The sequence below is a fragment of the Ambystoma mexicanum genome, chromosome 3q (assembly GCF_040938575.1).
Source record: "Ambystoma mexicanum isolate Mex_15411 chromosome 3q, UKY_AmexF1_1, whole genome shotgun sequence".
Taxonomy (NCBI): Eukaryota; Metazoa; Chordata; class Amphibia; order Caudata; family Ambystomatidae; genus Ambystoma; species Ambystoma mexicanum.
Genome location: NC_090926.1, coordinates 927,400,530 through 927,415,924, shown reverse-complemented (window position 1 = coordinate 927,415,924; position 15,395 = coordinate 927,400,530). Strand labels below are relative to the sequence as shown.

Genomic DNA, 15,395 nt, shown 5'->3' with positions numbered 1-15,395 from the left:
CCACTGAAGGACTAGACGTCTATTAAGAACATAAGCACTGGGCAGCTAGCTTACTTAATTTAATATTGTATTTACTGAATTTAAAAGTGTCATTGCCTTTGAAAGAACTCCCGATTACACATCTTACAACACACAGGCAATCTTTCTCTGTAAAAATGAAAGTGGATTTAGTTTAAGGTAACTGGTCCTATCATTTTTAGATCCTCATGGCCAGCAACTTATTCCCATGAACCATTGCATCCAGGACGGATCAGTCTGACCATCCAGTTACCATAAGCAGCCTTGAGACCCAAGAGGCTATCACAGGTGTCTGCGCCGAGGATCCGCCTGGATCTTTCACTGGTGCACTCATTGAGGACTTGCAAGAACCATTTGCTACTCTTATGACCATTGATGTTTCTGAAACTTTTGCCAGATATGCTACTGGGACACGTCCCGATGGCCACTCATCTCACAGCTGCGAAAGAAGGTAGTTACCACCACTACTGTCGATCAGAGATAGTTATTTCTCCAAAGCACTTAACTGCATTACAGACTGCAGGACTCAAATTGGACTGGAAATGGCACTAGTCAGGAACCACGTGGCACCATTTTGACAATGCACCGTGTCACAGGTGACTTTAAGAATATCCAAACTACAGAGATCAGTTAAAGATTTTTTATCTTAAATTCAGCAAACAACAACATGGTTTTTTAGCAGTATGCTTAACTGTGGCACACTAAAGGCCATCCCTCTCTCGTCACACGTAGTCATCCTGCCAGTCTAGCCATCCCTGTATCCCAAGTTCAATACCAGACTCCCAGGATTTTGCAGCATAATACAGAACATTTTGTGGAATAATAGACATTTTGTTGCACAAAAATTCATATTTTTGGGCATTTTTGCAGCACAACTTTAATTTAGTGAAGGTTCCAAGAGAGAGCCAAGGTGCAAGAAAGTGCACCGACGTGCAAAATAGCCAGGAAAGGTGCAAGAGAGGTGTGTGTCTGTGAGTATTTAAAGGACACACACACCAAGTGTATGAGCAATGGTGCGAAAGAGCACAAGGGTATGTAAGAGAGAAAAAATGAGCATGTGCGAAAGCAAAGGTGTGAACGCTACATTGCAAGAGTGCAAAAGAGCCCAAATCAAATACTGTCAAGTGGCATAGAGAGGGCCAGATTTCAAGGAAAAGGGTGCTTGTGAAGCGGCAAGAGCGCCTGGATGTATGTTTGTGAGAGAGGGATGCGAGAGGGAGAGAGCAACGTTGTGTGTGCAAGAGTAGGAGGGGCAGAGTCAGCATTTATGTCAATTACTGGGTTGGCAAAAATAAGGCCTCTTCAGGTGACATCCCGCAGCAAATAAGGGTGAATTGAGAGGTATGATGGGTGCAGGTTAAAGAGGAAGATCGGGTTGGTGAGAGAGAGAGGTGTAGTGAAAGAGAAGTTGTGAGCGAGAGACATGCTGGTGAAAGAGGGGTAGATAGTGGGATCGGATGGTGAAATGGAATGTTGGGGAAGAGAAAGGGAGGTTTAAAGGAATAGAGAGTGAGATGGGTAGTTATAGGGGTGATTAGCAATAGAGGGTGGGGAGGTGAGAGAGAGAGAGAGTGACATGTTGAGGGGAACAGGGGAGGTTGTGAGGGAGACAGTGAGTGAGCGTGTCTTTAATGGTGAGAGTGTAAGGATGTCAGACAGATAGAACTGGATGGAGAGAGGGATGTTATAGGATGAGTGGTGTGAAAGGGGTGTGAATGAGAACTGAAGGGGTGTGTAGAGTGTGGTGTCTTGAGGGTGCCGTGGTGCTAGAATGAGTGGGACGATGGAGGCTGAGCGGGCGATAGTGACTCAGGGGTGGTGATGGTGACTAGAGGATGATGGAGATTGTGGGCAGTAATATGGGATGGGGTATGAGAATGAAGGAGAGTGATGGAGTGGAATGTGAGTAGCAAAGGGTGAATGGGTGGGATTGAGAGTCGTGATTTTGGGGCATCGAGATGGAGTGTGAGATTGGTACTATGTGACTGGGGAGTGATGGAAAGGATTGCAATGATTAAGGTGATGGAGAGTGAGGGTGGTGTCTTGGGCTGAGGATATGTGGTGAGATGGTGATGAGTGACTGAGAGTAATATGACGTGATGGTTCTAATGTACAATTTACAGCTAGTTACTGGTGTGTGACTTGGGAGAAATGTAGTGATGGGGTGATGGAGACTACTGTGGCCCAGTTTGGTCATGTTGATGGGAGTGGCATTGAGTGTGCTAGGAAGGATGCAGAATGTTGTTCAGGGACAGCTGGTGTGAGAATATGCTTGCAAGTTGGTGTGATGGCACACAGAGGAAATAGGGACATGGGCTGATGGTCGAATTTGGCAAAGGGAGAGGGCCAAAAAGAGCAAGAGTAACAGGGGTGAGACAAGGGCCAGAAGAGAGCAAGGGGAAATGGGTGTGATTATAGACATAAAACGGATAAAAAATGACACAGGGGTTATAGTGGATTGGGAGTGAAAAGAGAAGAATGGAGGCTTAAGTTGAACAGGAGAGAGGACCGACAAATATTACCAGTAGCTGGATGAAGAGGCATGGTGGCTTTATAATGAATAGCTGAACTCCAAACACTTAGTGAAAAAGAGGCGTGTCTGCTTTGCACAGACAAACTGGCACCATGCACCAGCAAGATTTTGTAAGACTTTTGAGCAGGTTGCGAAGACTTGCACGGCATGTTGCAGCTGCATCAGGCTAAGGAGGGAACACTTTTTGCTGCTTTTTACCTGCATTTTGTGGGACTAGTGGCATTCAGACGATTTAGCATTTTTTTGCAAATCGCAAAAACAGCTATAAGCTGAATGGTCTGCACAGTAGAAAAGATCCCACTCCCAAAGCAACTCCTATTGCTCATCCTCATCCTCTTCGAAAAAGATGATGAGACACAGCCTTTCCTCGACAGACTTCTCACCTGACAGACAAGTCTGCCTCATCAGAGAAGTGGGATATGGAAGAGTTCCGTAAAGCAGCCCCCTCAGCTTTCAAGACAGACTGGAGTAAAAAAAAAAGTCGGCGGATCCCACCACGCCTCACAAGCCTGGTAGGGAATCGGAAAATGCTCAATCCCGTACACAGAAAAGCCAAGGCTTGAAGCTTGTATTGAAAAGCCTTTGAACGGTATAGACAACCTTGATGATCGAGGCTCCCGTGGCGAGATTCGATGCTGCATCAGAGCCTTTCTCGTGAGGGCTGTCAGTCTTGATCGTGGAGCAGTCTTTGACGTTGAGATACGTTCCTCGGTGAGGAAGGGATTACATGACCTTCCTTTGAGACATCTTAGAGGAAGAGGGGAGACGCAATTTTCCTTTCGATATTCAACAACTCAGGCCTGCGACTGTTTCATAGGAATTTTTCTCGAAGGAAGATGCCATGGCAGAATTGGTATCAAATTTAATGGATGCTAGCAGGATGCTAGCGGGCTTGACACCTCTCCTCCTCCAAGACCCATTTGCCCATCCCAGTGGGGTTGTTCAGTTAAAGATGCCATGGAGTACGACCTGACTGACATATTGCATAAAGTGCTCTCAAAAGAGCCAGTCACCCCTTTCGACGCCACCCTCAGTGACCCATTACTCCAGCTGCAGAAGAAGCCCTGCTCGGCAGTCCGTAATGACCTGATGAAAACGTATAAACTGGCGGCAACAGAGCCAGACTTCTTGTCCAGGCACCCCAACCCCATCCCAGAACGCCTGCTAGTGCAAGTGGTGACATCGGGTAACACAGTTAGTGCTTATCCCTTACCTTACTTCTGGATAGGGATAATACAATATACAATGCCCTTTCAAAAAGGTTTTTTCCTCAAGGAGCATTGTCCTGAAAGCCATCAATACATTGTGTGTCCTGACTAGATATAGCCGCACCTTGTGGCACTTGATTCGAGAAGCAGGGCAGTAAATCGCAGAGAGAGAAATGAGAGAGGGGGTTTCCAGCATTGATTCTGACGGTAAAGAAGCTATGTGTCAAGCACTCAAGTCAGACCTTGACGCTGCTGACTGTGTGGGCAGAATGATCGGCACATAATCGGTTACGCAAAGAGTATCTTGGTTCAGAAATATGGCTTTTCACCAGATATGCAGGCAAGACTAATGGACATGTCCTTCGATGATGTCACCCTGTTTGGGCCAGAGGCTGATGATAGCCTGAAAAAGCTGCAGGCGTTGATAGCAGCAGCAACCAAATCTGTACAGCAGGATTGTAGGGGTAAATCCTTTCGGTTCTACAGCTCCTTTGGACAAATAGGAATTGGACAAGCACCCACGAGCATGGACAACAATAATTTGCGAAACCTGCAAGAGAGGCATAGGAGGTAAATCTGCACAAGCTGCACCCTCCTCCGTCTCACCATATGCAACAGTGGTACCAAAACCACTTTGGAAAATTCTCACACATAACTCCCATCGGAGGGCATCTAAACGTCATTCGACAAAATGGTGCAATATTACAGGCGCATGGGTGAGGCAAGTGGTAACCTTAGAGTATTGTCTTCCCCTCCTCAAAAGCCCCCCCCCCCCCAGCCCACACCCCTGAGACCCGGGTCAGTTACTCCTGCAGAAGATTGTATCCATACATCCCCAAGCCCAGGAAGTGCCTGGAATTTCTGATCTGCAGTTCTCACTATCAGTTTTGGGTCCTGCTATTCAGATTCACCTCCCACCCACCGCCAGAGTGTCTTCACCCAGCTACTGTGGGTGGTGGCAGGCATTTTGAGCAGAGCAGGGGTCTGGGGGTCTATTTCTTCCCTTAGTTGGACGCCTGATTGATAAGGACTTGTTCTTCAAAGCAAGCTCAAGAACACCTCTTCCGCACTTGCCCCCTCTTGCACAACCTAGGTTTCTCCCTAAACTTGATGAAATCTCAGATGACACCCTCAAAAAAGCTCCAATTCATCGGCGGTGCTGGACTCCTACTGAGGGCAGTGTTTTACACAGCCAACAGATGGTCTCCAGATTCCAGAATGCCCAACAAACTGCTGGCCCTGGATTTCCTACGATTCCTGAGTCTCATGGCATCCTGCATTTTCCTGGTGCTGAAGATCTGACTGAGGAAAAAGGCACTTCAGTGGTTCCTCAGAACTCAGTGGTCACAATCCTCCGGCAGCATGACGGACCTGAATCGAGTCCTGAAACAGGTCTCACAGGAGCTGTTGTGGTGGAACTGCAGAGAGAATTTGTTGGCGGGAGGGCTGTTTTGGCAACTGTGGATGGAAGCAGCTGTGCATAGGGATGTTTCCCAGAAAGGTTGGGGTGCACACCTGATTGTGATAACATTAAGCAGTTTGTGGTCCATGGCAGAGAAGAAACTCCACATAAATGCGTTAGAGCTGAGTGTCGTCAGACTGGCGCTGATGGCCTTATTGCTGTCCTGTTCATGACGGACAACACAGTGGTCATACACTACTTCAACAGGAGTAACTATCACTGTGGTCGAAGGTAATGCATCTCTGGTTTTGGGCAATCTCCTTGTTAGCAATTCACTTGGCCAGAAAGGAGAACACAGCATCAGGCTCCCTGAGCATGCAGTGGTCAGTCTCTCACGAATGAGAGCTGTTCCAGGAAGTCCTTTCAGAGATCTTCACCCTCTGGGGGAAGCCTGAAAGTAGACCTATTCACATCCAGTTCCAACAGTAAGTGTGAGCTGTTGTGCTCCAGGGAATTTCTCTTGAGAGGGTCACTGGGGGGTCTATGTTTTCTGGTGGACTGGAATTTTCCACTTATATGTCTATCCCTGTCAGTTCCCCAATTCCTCATATTCTTAGGATGTTCAGGAGATTAGAAACCACCCTCAACCTGAATGCATGCATCTGTATGCCAGGTCATCGTCCCCAAAGGGCAGATTTGCTCTCACAGGCAGGAGGCCTGACCCTTCACCCAAAACATCAGCACTCTCAGCTTCATGCATTGGTTCTGAGAGGGTGAGATCCAAGGGCTGGAACCTCTCAGATGATATCATGCAGGAGCACTGAGGGACGTATTTTATTGGCCTGAGATTTTCCATTTCTGTACGCGATCTGGCCGATTCCCGTCATCACTCAAGTCATCAGGAGGTTGAGCAGGTTCAGCACAACCAATTATCCTGATTATTCAGGACTGAGCCGGAAGGGTGTGGTACCCAGACCTTCTGGATATGGCCATTTGACCTCCACAAACCTTCATCAGAGAGTGGATTTAAGCTCACAAGAAGAAGACCTGGTTCTTCATCCCAGTGTCAACACCTTCAAGCTCCACGATTGGCTTCTGAGAGGTTAAGATATGGAGACCAGGATCTTCTGGAAGCTGTCCTCAAGGTGTTACTTTCAGCCAGAAGGCCAGCGGCAAGGGCCCTGTACCGCTGCCTGTGGAAGAAATGTTGCAGCTGGTGCAGGGCAAAAGACTTGGACCCTTAATTATGCAATAATGCATCAGGACTCTTTTCTCCTTCACCTGGACCAGCAAGGACTTCAAGTGAACACAGTCAAGGGATAACTGGCTGTGCTCTGCATCTTTAAGCGCACACCTGAGCAAGGCTTCCATTTCACCATACCCTTAGTGTTACTGTTTTTAAATACCTTCCCTCCGACCCTGTGCTTGGGACTTAAATTTGGTTCTAACTTTCTTGATGAGAGCTCAGTTCGAAACAATGCACTTCTGTCCACTCAAACTACTTACCTGGAAGACGACTTTCCTAGTTATGATCACCTCTGTCCGCAGGGTGAGGGAAGTTACAAGTGCTTTCTTGTAAGGCACCTTTAACGTTTTTTTTTCAAAAGACAAGGTGATGTTACGAGCGTATCCATCCTTTCTCCCTAAAGTGGTATCAGAATTTCACCTTGCTCAATAAATTCAATCACCACATTCCTGTCCTCCGCCTCTGCCCTCCAAGGAGGAAGAGAGGTCCTCATTACTTGATCCCAAAAGGGCATTACCTTTCTATATTTCCAGGACCAGTCAGATTAGAGATGTCGGGTATGCCAGACCTAAACTAGGGAAGGGTGTGTCCAAACATGTACTGTCCGGATAGTTTTGGCATTCTCTGAAAGTTACAAAAGGCAGGAAAAGACATTTCAGAGTGTTTTCTGGCTCATTCCACCAGGGGAATGGCACTTCAAAGAGGAGGTCATTTTTGCACACATTCGCAAAACACTATTTTTTTGGATACTCTCAGGCAAGAAAGCCATCTTGGGCAGGGCAGTCTTACAAAATGCTGCATTTTGAGTAAGCATGGGTGTTCACTCTTTTCTTCTATCCTCCTTTAAAAACGGTACTGCTATTGGAGCATATCTAAGATGAGGAATCTGTGGAAGGACACAATCCATTAAAATAATAAATTACTTACCTCTGGTAATGTTCTTTCCGATGGACGTTCGAGAAACTCTCTTTCCATTCCAAATATATACAGTACCCAAAGAGAACTGAATTCATTCCCAACTCGGCTGAGCAGGGGAAAAAAGTTCATGAGGCGTGGTGTGCACTATATTTCAATGTCAACGGTGAAGTGCGGTCTTGGACAGTCCCCTGGGCAGAGCTTTTCCGCCTAAGGATTGTGTGGCACACATCTTCTGGATGGTACGAATCCTCCAATACCAGAAATAAGTTCCTGTCTCAGCCTTCCTGCCCTTGTTGGGTCTCCTGGCTTCCTGCAATCATCTAGTGGTTCCAGTGGCCCAACTGCGTATGATGTCACTTTAGTTGCTCACCCATTGCCAATGGTCTTAGTTTCAGAAGAACATATGAGACCTTTTGTAGGTCTCGAGTAGAGTTTCTCAAGACCTTGCATGGGTCCTTGCAACCATGGCCTCATCTTGTCCTTGAAAGGTGTGGGTGCTCCCCTGTTGGATCTGACAGTGAGCGGACTGTGGTCTCCCTCGGACTCTACAGAGCAAATAACTTGCTGGGATTGAAGGTTATCAGGCTGGCACATGTTGCTTTCCTTCCCTCTGTAGCCCTGCACTACCTCAACAAGCAAGATGTTGTGGGCGCCTTGCCTCTGTGCAGAAAAGCAATGCTAAAGTGGTACAGGGATCTGGAAAGCAATGCATCTCTAACAGTAGATCATCTTGCCGGAACATAAAATGTCATAGCAGATGCCTTGAGCAGCAAACTTTGGCCTCCCATGAGTGGGAGCTTCACCGGAAAGTTATAGAGGAGCATTAAACTTGGGAGGACCATTTTGAGTCCAGTACGAACTTGAAGGGCAAGGTGTTTTTCTTCAGGGAATTTCCTTGGCGAGAAGCACTGGGAGACGCACTGGCAGTCGACTGGACATCTATCCTGCTCTGTGCATTCCCGCCAATACCATTGGTTCTCTATATGCTAAACCGGTTTGGGTCCACATTGAATTTGATCATTACAGACTGGGCTTTGAGAACATGGTGCCCAGAGTTTCTAGACATAGCCATCTACCATCCCTGGCAGCTCCCAAAGAGAGTGGGTCTGCTCTCCTGCATCTGATCCTTAACATCCTGAAACTTCATTCTTGGCTGCTGATAGTCTGTGGTAAAAAGAGTAGGACTTGTCGGACGATGTCCTGGATGTGCTCCTTACAGCTCAGCGGCCTGCCACTAAGTTCATTTATGCCTGCAGATGGTGTGAATTGTTGAATTGGTGCAAGGAGAGCGTTCTGGACCCTTTAACTTGTTCCATGTCCTCTGTTGTGTTTTTTTTGCTTACCTTGGCCCATGAGGACCTTGTCACTGTATGATTTCAAAAGGACACTTGATCAAATTTCTTTCTTCACTGTTCCAACAGTTATGCAATTTGTGTGGGTATTGTGTGGATTGTGCAATTCATTTCCATGCCAGTTTGTGGTTGCGACCTGGGATTTGTATTTAGTGTTGCCATTTTGTGTTAGCCCATACATTCATGTTCTCTTAGATTGATCATCCTTAAAGTGATTTTCCTGGTTGCTATCACTTCCATGAGAGGGTTAAGTGAGCTTCAGACGTTATTTGTTCATCTTTTTGTTTTTTTCCAAAGAGAAGGTCTGTCCAAAGGTGGTCTCATACTGCCATCTCTCTCAGAAGATCCATCTTCCAATGTTTTTTTCCACCACCTCACCCTACCAATTCAGAGGAGCGATAACATCAGTTGGGCCTGGTGCAGGCTGTCAGCTACTTTGTTGCTCGGATGAGGGACGTTGGTAACAATGACTAGCTCTTTGTGGGTTATTCTGGTGGTCATGCTAGCAGGGATGTGGCTAAACCAGGTCCTGTCAACATGGATCATTCTCTGCATCTCTGAATTCTATGTTGTGGCTGGGAAAGATGTGCTTGAAGGTCTCAGGGCTCATTCTACCAGAGGTCTGACAACCTCATCTGCCCTACAGAATGGTGTCTCGGTCGTGGATATTTGCTAAGTGGCTATGTGGGCTTCTCTGCACACGTTTACCAAACAGTGCTTGGATTCCCTTTCAGGGCAGGGCTCTCACTTCGGCAGAACATTCCTCCTGAGTTTTCTGGTTTAGGTTCGTCCTCTTGCTCACCTCCATCCTTCAGATCTACGAAATTCTATGGGGAATCTATGGGATGAAGGAACACATTAGAAAAACAAATTCCTTATCTTTCTGCAATTCTCCTTCTGATGGATGTCCCTCTCAGGGATTACACATCGCCCTCCCAACTTTCCCCTCTTGTTGGATAGCCAGTACATCTTCATAGGTTCATCAATCGCTCGCAAACAGAGTGCTAGGAGAAAAAGCAGACTGAGATCATTGGACGCTGCACCCATAAATATACTAGCCTTGATGTTCTATAGAGCGTGTTAAAGCTTAGCTAGGAGCCGATGCAGAACTGGCCTGCACCTCTCGCTGGAGAAATGTTTCTGAAGATCAGCTGAGCTGGGGAATAAAAATCATTGATGAGGAATTTGGGGGAGAAACATGCATCAGAACCAACATTACTGAGAGGTAAGTAATTTTGTTATGTTCTTCAGAATGCAGGGAAGCAAATAACTAGGTACGATACAGGACTGACGAAAGGAGGCTGTTCAGCAGGCATTGGTGAAGAATTTAGTTTGCACCACTGAATTAGGGGTGTTGTCACTCTGGATGTGGATTGTGGTTACCTGTGTAACCCACAAAGTGCCAATCATTTTTTCTGAGGTCTCTTGCCTGACAAACATAGTAGCTGAGGGCCCACTTGGGATCCATCTCATGAAACCTCTACTCCTCCTTGGAAGGATGAGGTGGAAGGAAGAATACCTGAAGATGAATCTTCTAAGAAACACACAAATCCAACCCGACCTTGTGAGGAAGGTCGCAATACAATCTGTGTCACTTTGAAGTTATAAGCCATTCTACATCTTAAGGGTTTGTAGAGCAAGTCTGCAGTCTCCACGTTTATAGTTTTTAAAGGCGACGACTTGGGAAAGATAACAGTTAGCAAAGTGGAGGGGCCTGGATGGGGTTGTATTTCTTGAAGTGGACCAGGTAAGTGAGGCTAGTCTGTGGCTGTTTTTGTGGGAGATGCAAAGAGTTTTAAACATGGGTGATGAAGCAGGGAGCCAGTCAAATTGGTGAAAGTCATTAGTATTATAGCTATGAGGTCTCGGGTGGAAAGAGCAGTCTGACGACATTGCGTTGAATTCTTTGAAGTTTCTCCAAGAGATATTGAGGGAGGCTGAGAGAGTGTTAGCATAATTGTGCCTGTAGAGTGTGTTTTGCTATGATTATATATTCTCGATACTAGGACTGATAGGATTTCAAGAGATTATGTTTTATATATGTTTATTCAGTTTGAATAGTTTTGCAAAATACAGATGGAATTTGATGTTGCTTGGTTTTATTTAATTTTATCTTTCTTTATTAAAGGCGAGCCATACGAACTGCTTTTAAAAACAAAGAGCGAGCTGCCATTCTCACAACTCATTACATGGAGGAAGCTGATGCTGTGTGTGATCGAGTAGCAATTATGGTGTCTGGCCAACTGAGGTAAGTGTTAACCAGAAATGCCAAAATAGTTATCGTTTATAACAAATGTGTAGAAATAATGTCCTATTCATTTTTCTAATAAAATGGCATTCCCCCTCATTGGTTGTTCCAGTGTACATCACAAAAAAGCAGATTGCCAAATGAAACAATTCACCACATTACAAAATAATATAAAGGCCAAATTTGAAATTCTATCCTATTAGGTGGTATTGAAAATATGGAATGTTGTTTGGGATATTTATGAAGTTGAATGTGGAGGTTTGATTTTCTTGAACTTTCACCCTCGCTGGCTCAGACTCTCTTAATATTTTATTACTACTTTGTTTTGCTTATGGTTTCTAGTGGATTGCTGCCTCCCACAGAATCCTCACCTTAGATGTTTAATCGCCAGCACAAGCTGGCTTTGGAAACCTTTTGCCAGCAGGAGCAACACAGCAGATGCGCTCCCAATGATAGCCATGATTTCGTGGCCAATATGCATGGAGTCACTGTGCTTCAAGGCCTCAGTCTTTTTTTCTGCTCACTCAGTACACTTCAGGAATGCCACATAGCTTAGCTAAAGTTCATCGTGGCTTTAAGCCATGTTCATATTTTAGGAGACCAATGTCTGTCTGATCCCTGCATTATGTGCCTGTATTGCCTGGGGGAAGAACACAATCAACAGCACTATGGGTCATGCCAATCCATGCATCAGAAGGCATTATGGGGGCATGCAGCAAAATGATTCACTTACTATCACAAATTTTATTTTTTATTTTATTTATTAATGTGTTACAGTTTATAAATAAACTTTTCACCTCTTGCATATTATACATATACATTATCCACTAAAAAAAGAAGCCAAATTACAAATTCATAATTAATTCTCATTAAAAAAAAACATGCTAAGAACTATATAAAAGTGCCTAAAATGCATTCAGTAAGATCATTTCTAAAACATTCTTTTATGTACATCAATGAATAACCAATCTGTATTTCTACCTCTGGGTGTATATACAAGTTATGCCATTACCTATCATTCCACTTAGCTCAAATGGAGATATCCAGTCTTTTCTCAATCTCTAACCAAACATTGTACATTGCTATTAAACTTTTCAGTTTTGTGGAATTCAAGATACGCCACCAGAAGATTTCCTCCCGAGTGTGTTCAATCCTATGCACAAACTCCCCATAATATCTAGAGTATATGTTTATCATTTTTGAGCAGCAAGTCAAAACATGTCGCCCCGTCTCAATTGTAACTTTGTCCTCACATAATCTACAGCATCGCTCCTCAATCCTTACGTTATTAATTACACCAGTATTTTCAAGAACCGGTAAATGATTAATCCTAACAAGTAATATAAATCTTCGAAGTCTGATGCTTGGACATAGATTTAGATAATGTTGAAGTTTTTTATATGTATATAAAATGTATTTAACAAATTGGTATTTTCTCAGCTGTTCTAGATGAGTGTAGTTGTTAATCCAATCAGCCAAGTCAACTTTCTTTGACAGAGCAATTTTGGCAGCTGGGGTAAATATCTCCTGGCTACAGTTCCAGTTTATCATATGCATAAAATTTCCAGTACTGGTTTTTAAGGTCGATCTCTTCGATTCCATACGCAATTCTTGCCACAGTGAGACCAGTAATTGATTACTAGAGGTACTATTGAGTTTCAAATAGAATTCTGTCCTTTTCTTAAGTACCATAGATTTCAGGGAAAACAGCCCCAACTCCAGTCTGATAATGGCCATAGGAATACAAGTTGGGAGTCCCAGCACTTTTCTCCAAAATTTACCCTCCACAACCTGTAGCCACTTTAAATCAATTTTTTGGAGGGCCGCAAGGCCATATATCATCATCGGTGTGAACATCTGTTGGAATAAGAGCCGCGCAGCCCAGATGCTAAATCCCCCATGAGTTAGAGTAAAACGATAGACTAAGGCTGTTATTTGAGCTGCCCTAATTTTACGTATTTGGACACAATGCACGTAATCATTAGTCATTTCAAACTCAATGCCTAGATATCTATAGGAATAGTATAGCATATGATCGATTTCAGGACTTCAAGTCTTACACGTGCTATCTTTTTGTTAGCGAAGACCATGACTTGAGTCTTTTCCAGGTTAATTTCCAACTCGTTATTTTTACAGTATGCCCAGAGAGCTTCCGCCGATCATCTCAGACCACTAAATGTGTGGTCAATGATGACAAGATCGTCAGCGTAGGCAAGTACCGGGCATCTGTCCACACCAATTCGTGGGGCACAATTATTTGCCTTGTCAAAAACTAAAGGGAGATCATACACAAATAAATTATATAGCGTTGGTGCAGTGACACACCCCTGTTTGACCCCCCGATTTTGTACAACTTGAGCATTCACATTACCCTGTGTATCAAGTTTTAAGCAGACCGTGTTATTATCATGTAGGAGTCTGAGATAATACATTAGTCCTCCGGGCATCCCAGCAGTTCTAATTTAGCCCAAAGCAGCTCCCTTCTTACTCTGTCAAAAGCTGCTTTAAAATCCACAAATAAAGCATATATCGGCGGATTCCCCTTCCTTCTAGCATTCATACGCAGGGTATCAAGAATAAACAAATTATGCGTAGTGGAGTAGCCTTGCCTAAAACCACTCTGGAATCGATAGAGAAGACCTTTTTGATCGATCCAGGTTTGAAGTTCTTTTAATAGGAAACTAGCAAACATTTTGCTAGTACAATCTAACATGGACAATAGTCTATAATTCGTTGGCTCTAACTTATCTCCCTTTTTATGTATGGGGATTAGTATTGCCTTACGCCATGAATCAGGTATTTTACCTTCACGGAAGACTTTGTCAAACGAGATTTTTAACAGCTCTGCCCAGAACCTCGGTTTGCTTTTCAAAGTTATATTTGCCAAGCCATTCGGCCCCGGGGCTCGAGATGATTTTAATACTTTTATTTTTGTCAATAAGTTGATTAATAGAAATCGAGAATGGAGGCACAGGAGCTATAATCTTCCTTATAGGGTTGACTTTGTCATCCGTCTCAATGTTGCGCTCTAATAAAAATGTTTCCCATCTCAGGGCACTATTAGGACTAACCATAGAGATTGTCCTATTGCCCCGAGCCTCCCCAAGGATTGCCCAGATATTGCGCGTATTCTTAGTACACAATGTACGCACCGTGTCCTGCCACTGCTTAAGTTTGTTCACATGTCTTTTTTGTTTAATCCACATTTTATACTTATTCTTAAGCAATCTATTCGATATAAGGAAAGACTGCATATTGGGAGAAGAGATCTTAGCTTTGCGAATTCCTATTCTAAGTAATCTCTTAGCATCCCTGATTTCTGAGTCATACCCATTTGTCTTCTTTTGCTTAGACCATGCTAATCCCATATTTACAGAAGCGTGTTTAGTTGAGAAAGTTACTATCCAGGCCTCTATATTGTTTATTGTCATTTCCCGGAAAATATCAATCTCTGGTTGACTTGTCTCCGTGATATGGAGAGCGGCTTTAGCTATGTTTTTCTCCGACCAGCTTATACGTGTGGCAGCATGGTTCACCCTCAGAGTACCCAGAGATTTAAATGCATGTTTACTTATGTACGGGGTAATTGTTAATGAGAGTGAAGCATGATCACTCCACTCGTTCTCTAATACAAGAAAGTCTCCAACCATCACCGCCAGTTCAGGGGTAACAAAAATATAATCAAGGGTACTCTTACTTATACCGTTCCCCCAGGTTTCTTTACCTGGTTGTCCCCCATTGATCTTCCATTAATCATTTCCATATCCCAGAATTTGAAAAAGCTCAACCATTGCAATCCCTCCGTGTCAGGTGGGGAATACAGAGTAATTATCAAGATGTTTACTATGTGATCCACAGACCATAATTCAAATTCGACAGCAATCACAAATTCACCTAAGTTAGACTCAATTTGGCGGGATTTTACATTATGCTTAATTCCCACGATCAAGCCCCCGTAAGGTCTTCCCCGTAGCCCCTTATTCGCCAGCGATTGATAAACTGTATATCCATTTATCACAACTTGAGAGGTTAACCATGTTTCCTGTAAAAAAAAGCAGGGGAATTCGGTCATTAAAGTTAATGAGCCTCCTGTTTGAAAGAGATGGTTAAAACCCCTACAATTCCAGGACATAATAGCAAAACTTCAGTCTTTGTTTAGGACCGCCGGTAATGCTTCCACCAACCACTTGAAAGCGTTCTGAATATCCTCTATCTGCGGCGATCTCTCTTTCGTTACCACTGGAATTGGAAAATTCTATCACAAATTTGGCAAGAGGACCTGTTCTATTAGTGACATGAGGAAAATGGAATGTAGTAGAAAGGATAGTGGAACAGGAATATGAGAGAGGGAGAATGGTCAGAGGTGGAGAAGGGAGTATGTTGGAGCTCTTATGTGGAGATTAATAAAAGTCTACTTGTGCCTAATAACGGGTATGCCTGATCACGAGTGACAGAAAAGTGTAACAAGCG

The 15,395-nt window shown here is 44.1% G+C and overlaps 1 protein-coding gene across 1 annotated transcript in view; it reads left to right on the top strand.

Annotated features, from left to right (window-relative positions):
• Window positions 1-15,395, top strand: part of LOC138583120 (cholesterol transporter ABCA5-like) — a 3,134,767-nt gene that overhangs the window by 2,921,842 nt on the left and 197,530 nt on the right. The window contains exon 35 of the mRNA XM_069655080.1: window positions 10,806-10,925. Coding sequence (XP_069511181.1) covers window positions 10,806-10,925 — 120 coding nt within the window. The remainder of the gene's footprint in view (window positions 1-10,805; window positions 10,926-15,395) is intronic.